Below are 20,626 nucleotides of genomic sequence, written 5' to 3'. Positions count from 1 at the left end.
TCCATTTGTATCATCTTTAATTTCTTTCAGCAGTGTCTTATAGTTTTCTGCATACAGGTCTTTTGTCTCCTTAGGTAGGTTTATTCTTAGGTATTTTATTCTTTTTGTCACAGTGGTAAATGGGAGTGTTTCCTTAATTTTTCTTTCAGATTTTTCAGCATTAGTGTATAGGAATGCAAGAGATTTCTGTGCATTAATTTTGTATCCTGCTACTTTACCCAATTCACTGATTAGCTCTAGTAGTTTTCTGGTAGTATCTTTAGGATTCTCTATGTATAGTATCATGTCATATGCAAACAGTGACAGCTTTACTTCTTTTCCGATTTGTATTCCTTTTATTTCTTTTTTTTCTCTGACTGCTGTGGCTAAAAATTCCAAAACTATGTTGAATAATAGTGGTGAGAGTGGACAACCTTGTCTTGTTCCTGATCTTAGAGGAAATGGTTTCAGTTTTTCACCATTGAGAACGATGTTGGCTGTGGATTTGTCATATATGGCCTTTATTATGTGGAGGTAAGTTCTCTCTATGCCTACTTTCTGGAGGGTTTTTACCATAAATGGGTGTTGAATTTTGTCAAAAGCTTTTTCTTCGTCTATTGAGATGATCATATGGTTTTTCTCCTTCAATTTGTTAATATGGTTTATCACATTGATTGATTTACATATACTGAAAAATCCTTGCATTCCTGGGATAAACCCCACTTGATCATGGTGTATGATCCTTTTAATGTGCTGTTGGATTCTGTTTGCTAGTATTTTGTTGAGGATTTTTGCATCTATGTTCATCAGTGATATTGGCCTGTAGTTTTCTTTCTTTGTGACATCCTTGTCTGGTTTTGGTATCAGGGTGATGATGGCCTTGTAGAATGAGTTTGGGTGTGTTCCTCCCTCTGCTATATTTTGGAAAAGTTTGAGAAGGATGGGTGTTAGCTCTTCTCTAAATGTTTGGTAGAATTCACCTGTGAAGCCATCTGGTTCTGGGCTTTTGTTTGTTGGAAGATTTTTAATCACAGTCTCAATTTCAGTGCTTGTGATTGGTCTGTTTATGTTTTCTATTTCTTCCTGGTTCAGTCTTGGGAAGTTGTGCTTTTCTAAGAATTTGTCCATTTTTTTCAGGTTGTCCATTTTATTGGCATATAGTTGCTTGTAGTAATCTCTAATGATCCTTTGTATTTCTGCAGTGTCAGTTGTTACTTCTTTTTCATTTCTAATTCTACTGATTTGAGGCTCCTCCCTTTTTTTCTTGGTGAGTCTGGCTAATGGTTTATCAATTTTGTTTATCTTCTCAAAGAACCAGCTATTAGTTTTACTGATCTTGGCTATCATTTCCTTCATTTCTTTTTCATTTATTTCTGCTCTGATCTTTATGATTTCTTTCCTTCTGCTAACTTTGTGGTTTTTTTGTTCTTCTTTCTCTAATTGCTTTAGGTGTAAGGTTAGGTTGTTTATTTGAGATGTTTCTGGTTTCTTGAAGTAGGATTGTATTGCTATAAAATTCCCTCTTAGAACTGCTTTTGCTGCATCCCATAGGTTTTGGGTCATCGTGTTTTCATTGTCATTTGTTTGTAGGTATTTTTTGATTTCCTCTGTGATTTCTTCAGTGAGCTTTTGGTTATTTAGTAGTGTATTGTTTAGCCTCCATGTGTTTGTATTTTTTACAGATTTTTTTCCTGTAATTGATATCTAGTCTCATAGCGTTGTTGTCGGAAAAGATACTTGATACGATTTCAATTTTCTTAAATTTACCAAGGCTTGATTTGTGACCCAAGATATGATCTATCCTGGAGAATGTTCCATGAGAACTTGAGAAGAAAGTGTATTCTGTTGCTTTTGGATAGAATGTCCTATAAATATCAATTAAGTCCATCTTGTTTAATGTATCATTTAAAGCTTGTGTTTCCTTATGTATTTTCATTTTGGATGATCTGTCCATTGGTGAAAGTGGGGTGTTAAAGTCCCCTACTATGATTGTGTTACTGTTGATTTCCCCTTTTATGGCTGTTAGCATTTGCCTTATGTGTTGAGGTGCTCCTGTGTTGGGTGCATAAATATTTATAACTGTTATAGCTTCTTCTTGGACTGATCCCTTGATTATTATGTAGTGTCATTCTTTGTCTCTTGTAATAGTCTTTATTTTAAAGTCTATTTTGTCTGATATGAGAATTGCTGCTCCAGCTTTCTTTTGATTTCCATTTGCATGGAATACCTCTTTACATCCCCTCACTTTCAGTCTGTGTGTATCCCTAGGTCTGAAGTGGGTCTCTTGTAGACAGCATATATACGGGTCTTGTCTTTGTATCCATTGAGCCAGTCTGTGTCTTCTGGTGGGAGCATTTAATCCATTTACATTTAAGGTAATTACCGATATGTATGTTCCTATTACCATTTTCTTAATTGTTTTGGGTTTGTTATTGTAGGTTTTTTCCTTCTCTTGTGTTTCCTGCCTAGGGAAGTTCCTTTAGCATTTGTAAAGCTGGTTTTGTGGTGCTGAATTCTCTTAGCTTTTGCTTGTCTCTAAAGGTTTTAATTTCTCCATTGAATCTCAGTGAGATCCTTGCTGGGTAGAGTAATCTTGGTTGTAGGTTTTTCCATTTCATCATTTTAAATATGTCTTGCCACTCCCTTCTGGCTTGCAGAGTTTCTGCTGAAAGATCAGCTGTTAACCTTATGGGGATTCTCTTGTATGTTATTTGTTGTTTTTCCCTTACTGCTTTTAATATTTTTTCTTTGTATTTAATTTTTGATAGTTTGATTAACATGTGTCTTGGTGTATTTCTCCTTGGATTTATCCTGTATGGGACTCTCTGTGCTTCCTGGACTTGATTGACTATTCCCTTTCCCATATTAGGGAAGTTTCCAACTATAATCTCTTCAAATATTTTCTCAGTTCCTTTCTTTTTCTCTTCTTCTTCTGGGACCCCTATAATTCGAATGTTGGTGCATTTAATATTGTCCCAGAGGTCTCTGAGACGTTCCTCAATTCTTCTCATTCTTTTTTCTGTATTCTGCTCTGAAGTGGTTATTTCCACTATTTTATCTTCCAGGTCACTTATCCGTTCTTCTGCCTCAGTTATTCTGCTATTGATTCCTTCTAGAGAACTTTTAATTTCATTTACTGTGTTGTTCATCTTTGTTTGTTTGCTCTTTAGTTCTTCTAGGTCCTTGTGAAACGTTTCTTGTATTTTCTCCATTCTATTTCCAAGATTTTGGATCATCTTTACTGTCATTACTCTGAATTCTTTTTCAGGTAGACTGCCTATTTCCTCTTCATTTGTTTGGTCTGGTGGGTTTTTACCTTGCTTCTTCATCTGCTGTGTGTTTCTCTGTGTTCTCATTTTGCTTAACTTACTGTGTTTGGGGTCTCCTTTTCGCAGGTTGCAGGTTCATAGTTCCCGTTGTTTTTGGTGTCTGTCCCCAGTGGCTAAGGTTGGTTCAGTGGGTTGTGTAGGCTTCCTGGTGGAGGCAACTAGTGCCTGTGTTCTGGTGGATGAGGCTGGATCTTGTCTTTCTGGTGGGCAGGACCGCATACGGTGGTGTGTTTCAGGGTGTCTGTGACCTTCTTATGATTTTAGGCAGCCTCTCTGCTAATGGGTGGGGTTGTGTTCCTGTCTTGCTAGTTGTTTGGCATAGGGTGTCCAGCACTGTAGCTTGCTGGTCATTGAGTTGAGCTGGGTCTTAGCGTTGAGATGGAGATCTCTGGGAGAGCTTTCGCCAATTGATATTACATGGAGCCAGGAGGTCTCTGGTGGACCAGTGTCCTGAACTTGGCTCTCCCACCTCAGAGGTGCAGGCCTGACACCTGGCTGGAGCACCGAGACCCTGTCAGCCACATGGCTCAGAAGAAAGGGAGAAAAAAGGAAAGAAAAGAGAAAATATAAAGAAATAAAGTTTTTAAAATAAAAAGAATTTTTAATTATTAAAAATAAAAAAAATTTTAAAGTTAAAAAAAAAAGAAAAAAGGAAGAAGAGGGCAACCAAACCAAGAAACAGGTCCATCAATGATAAGAAGTACTAAAAACTATATTAAAAAAAAACAAAATAATAATGGACAGACAGAACCCTAGGACAAATGGTAAAAGCAAAGCTATACAGACAGGGCTTCCCTGGTGGCGCAGTGGTTGAGAGTCCGCCTGCCGATGCAGGGGACACGGGTTCGTGCCCCGGACCAGGAGGATCCCGCATGCCGTGGAGGGGCTGGGCCCGTGAGCCATGGCCGCTGAGCCTGCGCGTCCGGAGCCTGTGCTCTGCAATGAAATGGGAGAGGCCACAACAGTGAGAGGTCCACGTACCGCAAAAACAAAAAGCTATACAGACAAAAATCACACAAAGAAGCATACACATACACACTCACAAAAAGAGAAAAAGAAAAAATATATATACATATATGAAAGAAAAAGGAAGACAGCAACCAAATCAATAAACAAATCTACCAATGATAATAAACTCTAAATACTAAACTAAGATAAACATAAACCCAGAAACCAGTCAGTCGCATACAGCAAACCCCAAGTCTACAGTTGCTCCCAAAGTCCATCGCCCCAATTTTGCAATGATTCGTTGTCTATTCAGGTATTCCACAGATGCAGGGTACATCAACTTGATTGTGGAGCTTTAATCCGCTGCTCCTGAGGCTGCTGGGAGACATTTCCCTTTCTCTTCGTTCGCACAGCTCCCGGGGTTCAGCTTTGGATTTGGACCCGCCTCTGCGTGTAGGTCGCCTGAGGGCATCTGTTCTTCGCTCAGACAGGACGGGGTTAAAGGAGCCGCTGATTCAGGGGCTCTGGCTCACTCAGGCCGGGGGGAGGGAGGGGTACGGAGGCGGGGCGAGCCTGCGGCGGCAGAGCCGGCGTGACGTTGCACCAGCCTGAGGTGCGCCGTGCGTTCTCCTGGGGAAGTTGTCCCTGGATCCCGGGACCCTGGCAGTGGCGGGCTGCACAGGCTTTCCGGAAGGTGGGTGTGGAGAGTGACCTGTGCTCGCACACAGGCTTCTTGGTGCCGGCAGCAACAGCCTTAGCGTCTCATGCCCGCCTCTGGGGTCCGCGCTGATAGCCGCGGCTCGCGCCCGTCCCTGGAGCTCGTTTAGGTGGTGCTCTGAATCCCCTCTCCTCGCTCACCCCCAAAACAATGGTCTCTTGCCTCTTCAGCAGTTCCAGACTTTCTCCCAGACTCCCTCCCGGCCAGCCGTGGTGCACTAAACCCTGCAGGCTGTGTTCACGCCGCCAACCCCAGTCCTCTCCCTGCGCTCCGACCAAAGCCCGAGCCTCAGCTCGCGGCCCCGCCCGCCCCGGCGGGTGAGCATACAAGCCTCTCGGGCTGGTGAATGCCGGTTGGCCCTGATCCTCTGTGAGGGAATCTCTCCGCTTTGCCCTCCGCACCCCTGTTGCTGCGCTGTTCTCCGCGGCTCCGAAGCTTCCCCCCCTCCGCCACCCTCAGTCTCTGCCCGCGAAGGGTCTTCCTAGTGTGTGGACACCTTTCCTCCTTCACAGGTCCCTCCCACTGGTGCAGGTCCCATCCCTATTCTTTTGTCTCTGTTTTTCCTTTTTTCTTTTCCCCTACCCAGGTAGGTGGGGGATTTCTTACCTTTTGGGAGGTCTGAGGTCTTCTGCGCGTTCAGTAGGTGTTCTGTAGGAGTTGTTCCACGTGTAGGTGTATTTCTGATGTGTTTGTGGGGAGGAAGGTGATCTCCACGTCTTACTCCTCTGCCATCTTGAAGGTCTCCCCCATTTTAACCTTTTGGGGAACATTTTTAGAAGCCTCTTGGTTGACTTTTTTCTGTTGTAGTTTTCCTAATGTTTCCTCCTTGGCAACCAGGAAACCTTCTAGATCAGTGGGACCAACTCCTTTGGGACTGGGCTGGGCCAGAAAAGGTGGGCCGGAAGGCAAGGTAAAGGCTACTTTCTTGTCTACACCTGCAGAGAGAATCTTGAGTTCCCCACACCCTTCCTGACTCTCCCCTTACCAGATTATGGACTTGAGCCTTCACGTGAGCTTAGACCTTCACCTGATTTAGGACCCATGGCTTCATGTTGTTAGGTCTTGAGAAGGAGTGACTGCCTCTGACTGTATTCTTCCAAGGCCATTTTCTATATGATTGCAGTGCACTTTGCTCTTCATATTATGAATGAAATGATTCCCCCAAATAGCTTTTTCAGGGCTTTAGGAGAGTAATACAGAGCCTGGGACCTGTCTAGGAGTAGTGGGAGACCAACAAGCAGGCTCCTAATGTTCTGGTGTGTGATGCTGCCCCTTAACCACCCTTACCTTCCATGATAGTTCCTCCTAAGCCTTCCTTGCATCCATCACCGTTTCTTGCCTTGTTCATCAAAATTTATCCATTCTCTGTCCTATCCACTTGTTTCAGAGTAGAATATATTGGATACTAACATAAGCAGATAAATACAGCTCAACTTGATGCTAGTCAACTAATGTACTTTCCCCATGTCATATAAGGTGATAACCTGATTGCAATGCATGCACCTTAAAGAAGGACTTTAAAAAGTTAGTCCTTTACATATATACACTACCAAATGCAGAATAGATAACTAGTGGGAAGCAGCCGCATAGCACAGGGAGGTCAGCTTGGTGCTTTGTGATCACCTAGAGGGGTGGGACAGGGAGGGTGGGAGGGAGACGCAAGAGGGAGGGGATATGGGGATATATGTACATGTATAGCTGATTCACTTTGTTATACAGCAGAAACTAACACAACATTGTAAAGCAATTACACTCCAATAATGATGTTAAAAAAATAATGCAACAAATATTTCACTTTCACATTTTTCAATAAAAAAAGAAGTTAGTCCTTTAAACAAATATAGTTTTCTGGGGCTTCATTTAATTAATAAATCTACATGGAAATTATAAAAATGTTGGAAAATACAGAGAAGCACAAGGAAGTAATTAAAACCATTTATAATTCCACAGTTTGAAGAAAACTACATCTTGATGTGTATTATTCAAGTCTTTATTTCAGGATGTATGCACGGTAGCACTGCTCATTCTCTTCCCTTTACATAGTTTTTCTACCCAAAATGGTATTTACACTTTTCATCCCATTATAGCCTTCTAAACTCTGTGATTATGTGGCAGTCAATACCTCATTTTTGCGCCTTTAAATCATTTTTGAATTTCTGTGAAAACTGTGGTGATGAAAATATTTACAGCAGTGAGCTTCACATACCCCTGCAGAATAAATGTACTTAAGACAAAACACATTTTAAAAGCTTTTATACGTACTATTAAGCTGCCCTCAAAAAGGTTCTATCAATTTGCCCTCCTATAAGCATTTTTTTCAGCGTTCACAGAATTCTCTTTTAAATCATTATCTAAAAAAATTCCTGCCAGCTTAGGGGGCAAAAAGAAATCTCAGTGGTTTAATTTGCATTTCCTTGTTTTGATAGTGAAGTCCCTCACGCTCACCTTTATACACCTGCTGGAGATAGTTGACTGTAGTGGTTAAGTGGGGCTACTCTAGAGCCGGACTCTTCACTTACCGGGGACCTTGGGTACGTTCCTTAACCTCCTTAAACTCACTTACCAACTCTGATAATGACAACACCTACTTCATGAAGTCCGTATGAAGACTAAAGAGGGTAGCACATGAAAAGGGCTTAGAACATGTTTACTGGCATTACAGTAAGTACCTGATACATATTAACGATCCCTGTGTTCGCTGGCATTGATAGTTCTTCTTATATGAATTGCCTTTTCATCGTCTTTGTTTGGGCAAGTGGTTTTTTTGTTTTGGGGAGGCAGGAGTTTTTAATATTGATACATTAAGTAAGTTAACCCATTATGTGCCATATATTGAAATCCCCCCAACTTGTGGTGTGTCTTTAAATTTTGTTCAAAATGAGGAAATATTTGGATATCAGGCAGTTCAGGCCAGGGAAGGCATAGTTTTGGTCCAGCCTGGGTCTTTTTTCTGCCTCTCAGTTGTGCTTCTAGGAGTCACCTTCCCCATCACTGAGAAAGTCCAGTATTGATTTTTGTCACTAGACAGCAGAAATGGCATTTTAAGCAGGATAACTTGTATTCAAAAACACCACTATGGAATAAAACCTTGCTTAATTTATGTAAATAATGACCATGGCAGACAAGAACCTGTGGTTAGTATTTCACCATTTTCCATTTATCACTAAATCCAACTTGTCAGCATTCCATTAGTGGGGCGGTAAAATTAATTACTTCAACTTGAGAGAAGCTTCTAATTTGAGAGCAAGATCCCTGATAGATTGAGTAGCCATTAAATGCTGCTATTGACATTTTCCCTCTCTTTTCTGCAAATTATATAGTAGAAAGAAATCTTTCTAGCCACGAAATCTTATATAAAAGGGCAAAATGTTTATTATTTTGGCATCTATACATGCTATTAAAAATGAAAGTTTTTACTTCATTGGAAAAAATATGGACATAGAGAACACGGTTGTGCCTTGCTAAGCAGGGAACTGATCAGAACCACTCTTACAAAAACATGGAAATTCTGTTTGAGCTGCCAACTTGTTTCAAGAAGCCATTAAAAGTGGGCAAATATTGCTGCTCTGTGATGGATAAATGGGAGTTATATTACTGCTACAGGGCTTGTGTACGATTGAAATTTTCCATATAAAACTTTTTTTAAGTTTTGTTAATGATACACCACTAGGGACCTCGGGAAAAGCTGAACATCTTTCACTCCTGATTCTTCATCTGACTTGTGCTATGTGATTCCCACCTAGATAAATATCTTCTTTCTGCTCACCTCTCCTACTTGCTAAAATCACATAAAACACTTAACTATTTCTCGATCTCTTTTACTCTTAATACCTTCCAGTAGAATATATTTTGGGGGTTTTCCCCCAAATATTTTTAAGCACTGAGTATCAAACAGACATTCAAACTCTGAAGTATGTACAGGTGATATTAGGCAGAAGAGCAAGGAGATTTCAGCTTCCACCAAATTTTATACTTCCTTTTTAGATTTTTGTCTTTGTTCATTTTGTTGTTGTTTTACTTTAAGCATGTTTTATTCTTATAACATTTTTAAGATAAAAAATTAAACCATGATTTCTATCATTAAAAAAATATTCTTGGGCTTCCCTGGTGGCACAGTGGTTGAGAGTCCGCCTGCCGATGCAGCGGACACGGGTTCGCACCCCGGTCCGGGAAGATCCTACATGCCGCGGAGCGGCTGGGCCCGTGAGCCATGGCCGTTGAGCCTGCGCATCCAGAGCGTGTGCTCCGCAACGGGAGAGGCCATAGCAGTGAGAGGCCCGCGTACCGCAAAAAAAAAAAAAAAAAAAAAAAAAGTCTTATGATGTACAGGATGCTCACCACTGCTGAAATAGACACAGGATAGACAACACTTAGAGTTGGCCCCAAAGCCTTGACTGGCCTTAATTAACAATCATTATCCTTGCAAGTCTTTTCTTATTTTTCTTTTCTCTAGTGTGCTTTGATTTGTGATTATTGGAGAACTGTAAAGCAAGAAAAAGAGATGGATTCCCAATGCAATCTAAAATTTGAAATTGCTGATTGAGTTCCGGGCACCTCCGCTATTGCACTGAGATACTACAAGCTATAAAATACAAGTGTGTTCGTGACTCTCAGTCATATTAGTCCTTTACTCATTAGCAAAATGTTATGAAACATTTAGCTCCTTTAGTGCATTTCTTACCTACACCCAGGAGTAAAGAATTGGGAGTGCTGAGCAGTGAGCAGAAGGTTTCTTTATTTCAATCTTTAATTCCCTCAATGCAAATATCTGACTCTCAATTAAGTTCTGAGGAATTTAACCTCAGTATCTCTATTTACAGGCATAATGAAGGACCGGCTAGTAGAATTTGTGGAGTTAACCAAGCGGTATGAACAGCAGTTCCCAGACAAGGACAATGAATTTGACTCGCCCCCCGAGGATATCGTGTTCGAGACGGACCACATCCTGGAATCCTTGTACCGAGACATCCAGGACCTTCAGGATGAAAACCAGCAGCTAACTTACGACGTGAAGCGGCTGGGAAAGCAGAACACCCGCTTCCTCACGTCCATGAGGCGCCTCAGCAGCATCAAGCGGGACACCAACTCGATTGCCAAGGACATCAAGGCCCGGGGCGAGAGCATCCACCGCAAGCTGAGCGCCATGAAGGCGCTGAGCGAGGTCGCCGAGGCCCAGCACGGCGCGCACTCAGCCGTGGCGCGCATCGCGCGCGCACAGTACAGCGCTCTCACCCTCCCGTTCCAGGCCGCCATGCTCGAGTACAACCAGGCCGAGATGAAGCAGCGCGAAAACTGCAAGATCCGCATCCAGCGCCAGCTGGAGATCATGGGCAAGGACGTGTCGGGCGACCAGATCGAGGACATGTTCGAACAAGGCAAGTGGGACGTGTTCTCAGAGAACCTGCTGGCTGACGTGAAGGGCGCGCGGGCGGCCCTCAACGAGATCGAGAGCCGCCACCGCGAGATGCTGCGGCTGGAGAGCCGCATCCGCGACCTGCACGACCTCTTCCTGCAGATGGCCATGCTGGTGGAGCAGCAGGCTGACACCCTGGACGTCATCGAGTTCAACGTGCAGAAGACCCTCGACTACACCGGCCAGGCCAAGGTGCAGGTGAGCAAGGCCGTGCAGTACAAGAAGAAGAACCCCTGCCGGACCGTCTGCTGCTTCTGCTGCCCCTGCCTCAACTAGCAGAAGGCCCAGACCGCCACACCCCATCCCCGGCAGGAATGGGAGGGGAAGCACACTGGGAAAGATTTTGAGGCTGTCTGCACTGGGGTGAGTTGCCCTAATCCCTAGGGACCTCAGTCTTTAGAGAAGGAAAAAACTCGGTCCCAGAATTCCAGTCCAGCTCGTACTTGGAAAGAGAGTTGATCCCACCTGCTCTTTCATCTGTAAGGACAGATGCCTACTGAAGTTTTGTGAGGTCATTGTATGGCACATAGCACCCTTGCCTCTTAAAGGAAGCCAAATAAGGAACTGACGTGGCAACGTACTCTACGGTAGATGTCCAAGGCATGTTTGTACATGGACCTCTAGGAGGAAGTCAGTCCTGCATCGGCTCACAGTATGAACTCCTTATCAAGGCTTCATTTACCCTATCCTGAAAGTACCTCTGTTGTGTTCATTTTTGAGTGAACCGATCTTGGGAAAAACTGCACATCTGCCATTTCTGATTCTTCATCTGGTTTACGCTTTGTGATTCCCGCCTGGATGTATATCTTCTTTCTGCTCACCTCCTCTACTTATTAAAATTACATTTAACACTTACTATTATTTCCTTACCTCTTACTTTTAATATCTTCCATCAGAATGTAATTTGGGATTTTTTTTTTCCAAAGATTTTTAAGCACTGAGTATTGAACAGGCACTCAAATTGAAGTATGTTTGTCACATTATATATATTTTTCATAAATAAAAATAATTTAAAAGTTATCTTTGTACTTGATTATTACCAATGCACATATATGTAAATGTAAACTACCAATATTTACTAATGCATGTACATAATGACCAGTTGGTTTAACTTTACTTTTGTAAATATGGTATATAAACATCGATGAAACATTTTTACTGGTTGTTGGTGTTGGTTTGCTTGTTATGAGTTTATCTCACTCTGATCTGCATCTCCATAGTCCAGTTTGGGTCAAAACTTTATTTTGAACAACTCTGTGTTGGTTACAACGGTAAAGAACAGGTGTCAAATGCTGAAAATGCATACGGAACTAGAAATATTAAAAAACGGTCTTAGAAATAATTACTTTTGTTTTACTGTGGCCCATTCTTTTCATGCATGGCAATGTAGTAATTTAAAATAAAATAATTCTGGTCACGTTAGTTTAATATACATTACATTATAAACATCCCGTTTATGCATTTGTGTGTTGACCATTTAAATCTTAGTCTGCGTTTTCAATTACTCTTTTAAAAATCTTTCCACCTGCTTGAGGCTTCAACAACTGGATGGAACTCTGAATGGCGGGGAGTGAAAAATAATTCACATGGGGTATGTTGCTTTCTCTCCTGAGTTATTTATAATAGTTTAGCAAAATCATCATGTTTTGGAGATCTGGTTTCATTTGCAAGCTTTGTAATGCCCTTACCCGCACTTACCATGTTTCCTGTCTTTCTTTTGAGTCAACTATTAACTCTTTCTACTTATTTAATAAAAGAGAGAGTTTATTCAGTGGTCATTATTCTCGCGTCCTTCAGACAGTGAACTTTTAAAAGGAGTAAAAAGAAGAGTATGTGAACTCTTTGGAACTCACTGACTAATCTGCTTATGACCATGACATCTAGCCCTGCTCCTAATTTTAATTTCATGGTTAAATATGAGAATCGTGGAAACCAAGTCCCACTGGGCTCTTCTCAGATTTCTCCCAATTCTTTCTCAGCTAACTCCAGGGATAGGTTTCACCTATGACCTAATTAACTTTCTCTAAAAAAAAAAGTCTTCACACAGCTCCATTGCTATGTCTTTCATCGTAGGGAAGAGATATTGGAAATAGAGGCCACCAGCTAGTTTCCGTAAGAGAGAATAGTTCATGAATTCAACCCATAAAGCAGTTTCTTCGTTTGGAATCATTCATAAAAGTCAAGGCATTTGCTGGCTCTATGTATTTTTTAATTCCCCACATTTCACATTGGAGAATTAGGTAAAAACTTCACTTTAGTATACTAAGAGATTAGTGTACTGTTGCTTATTGAAAAGGCAAGAATTTTTCTTCCTGGTTTTTAGTAATTGTCTGGGTGTGGCATAGTGGTTAAGAACACAGATTCAGGACCCTACTCTCTGGGTTCAAAACATGACTTTGCCATATACCAACTATACAATTTGGTCACGTTACTTAACCTCCCTGTGCCTCAGTTTCGTCATCTGTAAAATGGATATAATAGGACCTACCTCATAGAGTTGTTGGAAGAAGTAAATGACTAAATATGTAAAGCACTTAGGACAGTGCCTGGCACATGCTAAGTGCTATGTTCATTATTGCATAACTTTCTTGTAGACTGAGAGAGCTGCTAGTAATTAAATTAATAGTTATTAACTTCTGAGGAAAAGTAAATATTCTTCTGTTAATAGTCTTTAATAAAATAGAATTTAAAAACCCAAGACCCTATCTTCTTTGAATATTAGGGTTTTAAATTTTTTTTACAATGAAAGAATTGTTTTCACAGTGGCATTTCATTCCTTATATCCAAGCGTGTTATGAAGATGAAATTGGATGTTCCACTCAAAAAATAGTTAATCAGGAAGCAGCTGTTCTGCTCAATTTGGCAAGTGTTTTCCCCTAATTCTTTCTAAGCTATGAGTCAAAAAGTCCCAGAAGAAGTTCAGCTGTGGAGGCCAGGTCACAATAGACTAAAGGAAAGGGATCAGTTGGCTTTTCCCATATCCTGCCCTGTTTCCCAGAAGCCCTTCCTAGCTCTGACTGTGGTGCCAAGAAGTGGGTGAAATGCTGGCTTTTTCCTTAGGAAAGGATGCTCCAGTGCCACCAAGAGGCGTTGTAGAGTTGGGTTCACCTGATCCTGTGACGCTCATTTGGCAAACTCTGCAAGTTGACTCTGGGTAAGAAGACTGTGGCAAATGTGCAAATTTCATACACTAATGTCACTTATGTACAAAATGAAAGAACCAATCACAGAGAACAATAGATCCTTCAGGGGCTGAAGGTGGAACTCTTTTAAAGCTATTTTAACATATGCAGTGACTCCTAACTAGCCAAATGCCAACCCCTGCAGTCACAGCCACAGACTACAGGTGGTGACAACTCCAGAAATATCCAAAATAGGAAAGATACTCACCTAGGATGCATTGTTATCCAGGATAATAAGAGTTAGAATTTATAAAAAGCTGATCAGGGGACTTCCATGGGCGCAGTGGTTAAGAATCCGCCTGCCAATGCAGGGGACCCGGGTTCGAGCCCTGGGCCAGGAAGATCCACAGGCCGCACGGAGCAACTATGCCCATGTGCCACAACTACTGAGCCTGCTCTCTAGAGCCCACGAGCCACAACTACTGAGCCCATGTGCCACAGCTACTGAAGCCCATGCGCCTAGAGCCCGTGCTCCGCAACAAGAGAAGCCACCGCAATGAGAAGCCCGCGCACCACAACGAAGAGTGGCCCCTGCTCACTGCAACTAGGGAAAGCCCGCGCACAGCAACAGACCCAACTCAGCCATAAATGAATAAAGAAATAAATAAAAAGCCGATCAATAATATGAAAATGTTTGAACTGTGACATCACAAGAGTAAGTTTGTGGCCTTTCAAGATAACAACTTGTAAAGAGAACAGGGTCCTTCTTGTACCAATGCTTTATAATTAAATGTCATATGCAAATATTTGTCAGGCTCTACAAGTATAAACTTCCTATCTTGACAGGAAACTACTGAATATTATGCATAGCTTAAAAATAATAAAATAGGGTAATGGTAGTCTTGGATTCTCTGTATAAATCCTGCCATTCTGTTTTCTACCATCAGACTCCTCTCTTCAAAATATGCAAGGTATCTCGAACTGCAGCATGCAAGTCACTCATTTGTCATAGTTTGAAACATCCATTTGTAATCAGAGTAACAGTTGACTTGCTTTCGATAGCAGAATTGAAAATCACTGGAATTAATAAAATAGGACTATTAGAAATGGAAAATGAACTGGATCTAGAGTGTAATAACTTCACCCTCATATAAATATTGAGCATCTTTATGATCTACATGTGTTATAAAGAATGGACAAGATGTCCTCATACACTAGCAGCTTTGTTGTAAAGATTTTATATATATATATATATATATATATATATATATATATATATATATATATATATATATATATACTGGTGAGAAAGAAGACTTTCCGAACGGATGATCTGAGTGGGACTGCATAGGATGCTTTAATACTAGTGATATCCTAAAAAATGAGGAGTGAGAGACAAGTCCCCAAAACTGTCATTTTTTAATTCTTGATATTTATTTTTTAAGTATTTTATACCCCAATTTAATTGCAACATCCCTAGCCACTTCTTGGACCTTTTCTGTTTTTCCTAATCTATAGATATATAGATACATTTTCATGGTCCTATAGCAAACTCTTTAGACATAACCCTCTCTCAGTTTCCCAGCATCCCATAACATTCTATAGTGGGTAAAAAGAACAAAGCATGCAAATTACACATATACATACATATATATAAATGCATGTATATATATTAATAATATATATCTTTATCTCTCTATTTTCAGATAGGCCCAGCTATTTCCATGTGCTCAGTCTCGCTATCCCAAACAGAGATGCACCTAAAGCCATTTAACAGGAACATGCATGGACTGAATGTGTTTCTATGTCAGGATCTTTATACTTCCCCATCGATGTGGTCTCCACTTATATGCCCCTTTTACCTGTAGGGTACCCACACTTGAAGATTTGTTCTAAGCCACCATAAATCTATTATGGAACAAGGTAGGAAAAGAATGAAAGAGGGAACGAATACATATCCACACGTACCAAAGCTCACTGGCTGACACTGAGCAGTGCCTCAGTTTTCTAAGTTTTCTTGGAGATAGATACCTCATATCTGTTCTACATTCATGCCGCCTCTGTTTCTTCGTTTGTTTACTGTGTGGGCACCAATCTGGATCTGACCACACTTTGCTCAATAGTCTTCCCACAGCAAACATGTTCAACCAACATAACAATACCTGTTGGCATAACACTTTTCTTTTTTTTTGGCCTCGCCACCAGCTGGTGGGATCTCAGTTCCCCGACCAGGGATCGAACCCGGCCCTGGCAGTGAAAGCCTGGAATCCTAACCACTAGCCCACCAGGGAACTCCCCTACAAGATGCTTTGATTTCATATTTTTATGACAATTCTGTGAAGTAATATTACCATCTTATTTTTTCTAAGAAGTGGAAGCTAAGAATGCAGTGCTGTGCTGGGTGCTGGGCCCAGAGTAGGGGGCAGCGTCCTGGGAGCAGGGTAACGTCTTGGTGAGAGGAAAAGAACTGGGATTGGAGAAAAAGCTACTTGGGGAGAAGCAGATCATCCAAGGGAATGGTCAGTCTGAAAAGGTTGCACAGAGAGAGAATGAAGATCTGAGTCATAGGGACTGAAGTGGGCAGAACTGGAGGCAAATCGAGACCAGGATTGGCTGCCACGAGGTGGGGCCAGGAAGACTCTGTACCTTATTAAAGGTACAGACCAAGGTGGGATGCAAAGAAAGTTGTAAAACTTTTTAAGAAGGGATTTTTTTTCCTTTTTATTCTTCCATTCAAATAAAACAGATTATTTTAAAAATTGTGGACAAAATGTGTTGGCTTGGGTTTCAGTTGTACGTATTCCTCTCTCACGCGGCATCTAGTGGGGTAATTTATGCAAAATACTTAGCTCCCTGCTTCTAGTCATAAAAGGCTGTGTTTCAGGTGCTGGCTTTGAGCAACAGTCCTAAACTGTCCTCAATCACTGAGGTCTCTTTTTATGAGGCTCCCCTGAGATGCCTCTGTCCATTCTCCTGAGTAGGTCGGGGCATCCCCTCATCCCACACACACATACAGACTCCTTAGGGATCCATAATACTCACTCAATACAAAAATGTTCAACTGGGCTTCCCTGGTGGCGCAGTGGTTGAGAGTCCGCCTGCCGATGCAGGGGACACGGGTTCGTGCCCCGGTCCGGGAGGATCCCACGTGTCGCGGAGCAGCTGGGCCCGTGAGCCATGGCTGCTGAGCCTGTGCGTCCGGAGCCTGTGCCCCGCAAGGGGAGAGGCCACAACAGAGAGAGGCCTGCGTACCGCATAAAAAAAAAAAAAGTGTTCAACTGCAGGTATACTGTGCAGAGAAATAACTGGCAAGGCCATTCCTTCTGCTGCAGGAGTTGAAGATCAAGGAGAGATTGGAGGACCCCAAACTGCCCTTTCTTTGAGCTCTGAGCTCGGCTGGGCTGCAAGGCCTCACTCTCTCCCTGTTGAAGCCGTCCTGGCAGACCTACTGTTATGTGCCTCCCAGCAGCTGGTGCACCAAGTCTTTCAAAAGACGGTTTTGGACCAAATCAAGAAGAGAATCTCCAGGGGGTAGAGAGGACATACAAGGAATGTCACCCTTAGATAAAAAGAAATTATTTAGCCTGCATGTGACGAAACAGGAATTTCTTTTGCGGCTAGGAATGTTTAACTAGTTTATTCTTTTGCCCCGCCCTGTGGTTTTCCCTGGTCTAAAGCACCCTTAAAAGGGCATAGATGAGGCAACAGCCTCTCTTCACGATCTTCATCGCACTTGGTAACCTGGTTCATGGAAGAAACCTGTCAAACAAGAAATGTTACTGAGTGGCAAGATGTTAAAACATGCATAGACCCAGGAGAAGGTAAATCTGTCTGGGAAATGAAAGAAAGTGCCTGTTCTTCCAATGCTGGGACTCATCAGTAGGGGAGCGGCTAGGCCGCTGAGCCTGCGCATCCGGAGCCTGTGCTCCACAATGGGAGAGGCCACAACAGTGAGAGGCCCGCATAACGCAAACAAACAAACAAACAAACAAAAAAACCCAAAGTAAAATAAATATCCCTGAAAAAGAATTAAGTATAATAACACACGGAAGAGAGAAAATTAAGAAAAACTAAACGGTTAAAATTTAAATATAAGGGTTAAAATAGAAATGTCATGAAAAGTGAACTATTACAAGATAAAATAACCAGATTTAATTATAAAATAAAAAAAGCGACAATATGTAAAATAAAATCAAAACACACAGATTAAGAAAAAATCTAAACTTAACAAGGAATAAATATAACTTCAGTTGGATGTTATGTAATAATACTTTTAAAGGCAATGCAAATAAAGACAAAGTAAGGAAAATAAGATAGAGGCAGAACACTTAAAGAATAAAGAACCTAGGGGTAAGACAGGAATAAAGACACAGACCTACTAGAGAATGGACTTGAGGATATGGGGAGGAGGAAGGGTAAGCTGTGACAAAGCGAGAGAGACATGGACACATATACACTACCAAACGTAAGGTAGATAGCTAGTGGGAAGCAGCCGCATAGCACAGGGAGATCAGCTCAGTGCTTTGTGACGGCCTGGAGGGGTGGGATAGGGAGGGTGGGAGGGAGACGAAAGAGGGAGGAGATATGGGGATATATGTATATGTATAGCTGATTCACTCTGTTATAAAGCAGAAACTAACACACCATTGTAAAGCAATTATAAAAAAATTAAGAATAAAGAACTAAAACAGAAATGGGGAAAATAAGGTAAAATGAGGTAACATGTAAAGTGCTTCTCACGGTAAAGTGATGCTAACACACTGCTCTATAAAACAAAATTTGTCTTTAGTGAAATTGGAAAACAAAAGATGAGGGGGAAGGGAGGAGAGAGTAAAGAGCCCTTTTGAAAGCAGGCTAGGAGTCCTTTGCAAAATTCCCACTGGACTTCTCTGTAGTTGAGCCCTGAATTGCTGGGAGATGGAAGGCACCAGGCAATACAAACCTCCGTCGCCCGACCCTTGTCCCATGTCCCAGCAACCCTGCTTCCCTTTGTGGTATCTCCGGCCCAGAGCTGTCTGAAAGAGCCTCACCACAATTTCAGCAGAGTCAGGGTTGGTTGACCTCACACTCACTCAGCCATCAACTCTGTTCTTTGGAACCCAGAAGAATTGCACACTCAGGCATCTGAAAGTGCCTGGAAAGTATTTCGTAATCCCCAATGTAAACAACAGGATGCTTCTCATTTTCACCCTCAGATGAGAAAATACATCCTAGTGTTGATGCTGCTTAGTGATAATGTTACTGACCTTGGACTCTTTAATCAATAGAAACTGGTAAGAGGCCAGACAAGAAATGCAGGCAAGGCTTTGCTGGGACTCATGCTGCAGCAGGAGGGAGAGAAAACAAGTAACAGGTTCCCTTGCTCACTCGCTGAGGGGGCGTGGTAAGCTGGTTCCTTATATGGGAGGATAGGGGTGGGCCCCGCGGTTAGGTGGAGGGGTGACTTAGGTGGTCTGCCCACCCCCTTGGCGGTGCTGTGTGCACAGATCGTGCACAATACCCTGCTTTTGCTCCTGACACCTCAGAAGTGGCAGTTGGGTTTTTGGTCTTTTCGTATCTTGTTGTCCATAATTTGCCCCAGCTGCGCGTGTACACAGTTATTTTAAGTCCCTTATAGTTTCTTTGTATCCTGTTCCTCAAGGAGATGTTTGTCCAGGTGCAACCACTGCAGCAAAGGGTCCCAGGTCCCAGGTGCCAGCCTGTCTCAATGATACTCTGAAAATCTATGATAGGGCCATATTTCTTCACTGTTGAGATAAGGAGGGGGTTTAAAAGTAACCTGGAAGTTGAAGGGTTTAACTGATGTTGAAATAAAAGGGTGTTAGGATGAAATTAGCAAGTGAGAGATTTCTAGTAAAGTGAAAGTGAAGAGTCTATCAAAGACGAGACACACCTGAAGAGAAGGCAGCTTCAGAGTTCCACGCAATCATTTGTATATTTATTTAAATACAGAAAGACAGCAAGTGCACCCTCAGGAGATAAGCTCACTTAGGGGATAAAAAGGTAAATGATAAGAAATCAAGCCAGTAATGGGGACTCAGTCAAGGAAGCAACCTTTGTGGAATACTGTAGAACCCTTCACCCACTCTACACATACTGTCTGAGCCCTTAGGAAATGTTTCCTCAGAAACCTACCGTGAAAACAGGGCCATTAAAACCCGAGCATGTCTCACCATCACCCAGTTCTGAGACACACATTCAGGAAGTTGGGGTAGGGCCTGAGAATTTGCATTTCCAACAAGTTCCCAGGTGATCCTGATGCTTTGAGAACCACTGGTATATATTTCAAGATGTGTTAATTATCCCATACCTCAGGCAGATGGGAGGTAGATAGTCTCTGGCTAGCTCTGGCTCATAACGGTCTGTAAGGGCAGTTTCCTTCAAGCCCATCCTTCTGGCATCTTTGGGTGTTAGCTCCTTATCCATTGGCTTGTCCCCTTGTAGTCACAGGATGCTACAGCTCCAAGAACTTCATTTCACACCAGCTCATTGAAGGCAGGAAGACAAAGGGAAAGAATAGCACAAGCTTTCACTTCCCAAGACTTTTTTTTTTTGGTGCGCAGGCCTCTCACTGTTGTGGCCCCTCCGGCTGTGGAGCACAGGTTCCGGATGCGCAGGCTCAGCGGCCATGGCTCACGAGCCTAGCCGCTCTGCGGCACGTGGGATCGGGGCACGAACCCGCGTCCCCTGCATCGTCAGGCGGACTCTCAACCACTGCGCCACCAGGGAAGCCCCTTCCTAAGTTTTGTACACTCATATTTGCAGGTAAGTGTAACTTAATACTCATTTCACTTTACAATTCTATGTGTGGTGGGAAGGTAGGGTTTATGCTGGGCCTTGGAGGAGAGTTGGGCAGAAAGAATCAGGAGGAGAGAGACAGAAAATGGCTTAGCATCTCTAAGGGACAAGGGGTCCCAATTCAGTATAACTGGAATGACAGGGGTTCTGGAAAGGGGTTATGCATTCTACTTTATTCACTTCTATATTGTTTGAACTTCATACAACTTTCACAGTTTGAATGTCTTTTAGTAAAGATATTTTCATTGTGAAAAGATAAAGAGAGAGAAAAGTAGAAGCCACACAGCAGAGGATTCTGGGAAAAAGTGAAAGTAAATGA

At 42.2% G+C, this 20,626-nt stretch overlaps 1 protein-coding gene across 1 annotated transcript in view; it reads left to right on the top strand.

Moving 5' to 3' along the window:
- The window catches only part of STX11 (syntaxin 11), a 39,800-nt gene extending 27,656 nt beyond the window's left edge, over positions 1 to 12,144 (top strand). Inside the window, exon 2 of the mRNA XM_060029854.1 lies at positions 9,795 to 12,144. Coding sequence (XP_059885837.1) covers positions 9,800 to 10,663 — 864 coding nt within the window. The 5' untranslated portion in view covers positions 9,795 to 9,799 and the 3' untranslated portion in view covers positions 10,664 to 12,144. The remainder of the gene's footprint in view (positions 1 to 9,794) is intronic.
- The last annotated feature ends 8,482 nt before the right edge of the window (positions 12,145 to 20,626 follow it).

This window comes from Delphinus delphis, chromosome 14 (assembly GCF_949987515.2).
Source record: "Delphinus delphis chromosome 14, mDelDel1.2, whole genome shotgun sequence".
Lineage (NCBI taxonomy): Eukaryota > Metazoa > Chordata > Mammalia > Artiodactyla > Delphinidae > Delphinus > Delphinus delphis.
The sequence above is the reverse complement of the archived record's forward strand: the minus strand, read 5'-3'. Positions and strand labels throughout refer to the sequence as shown.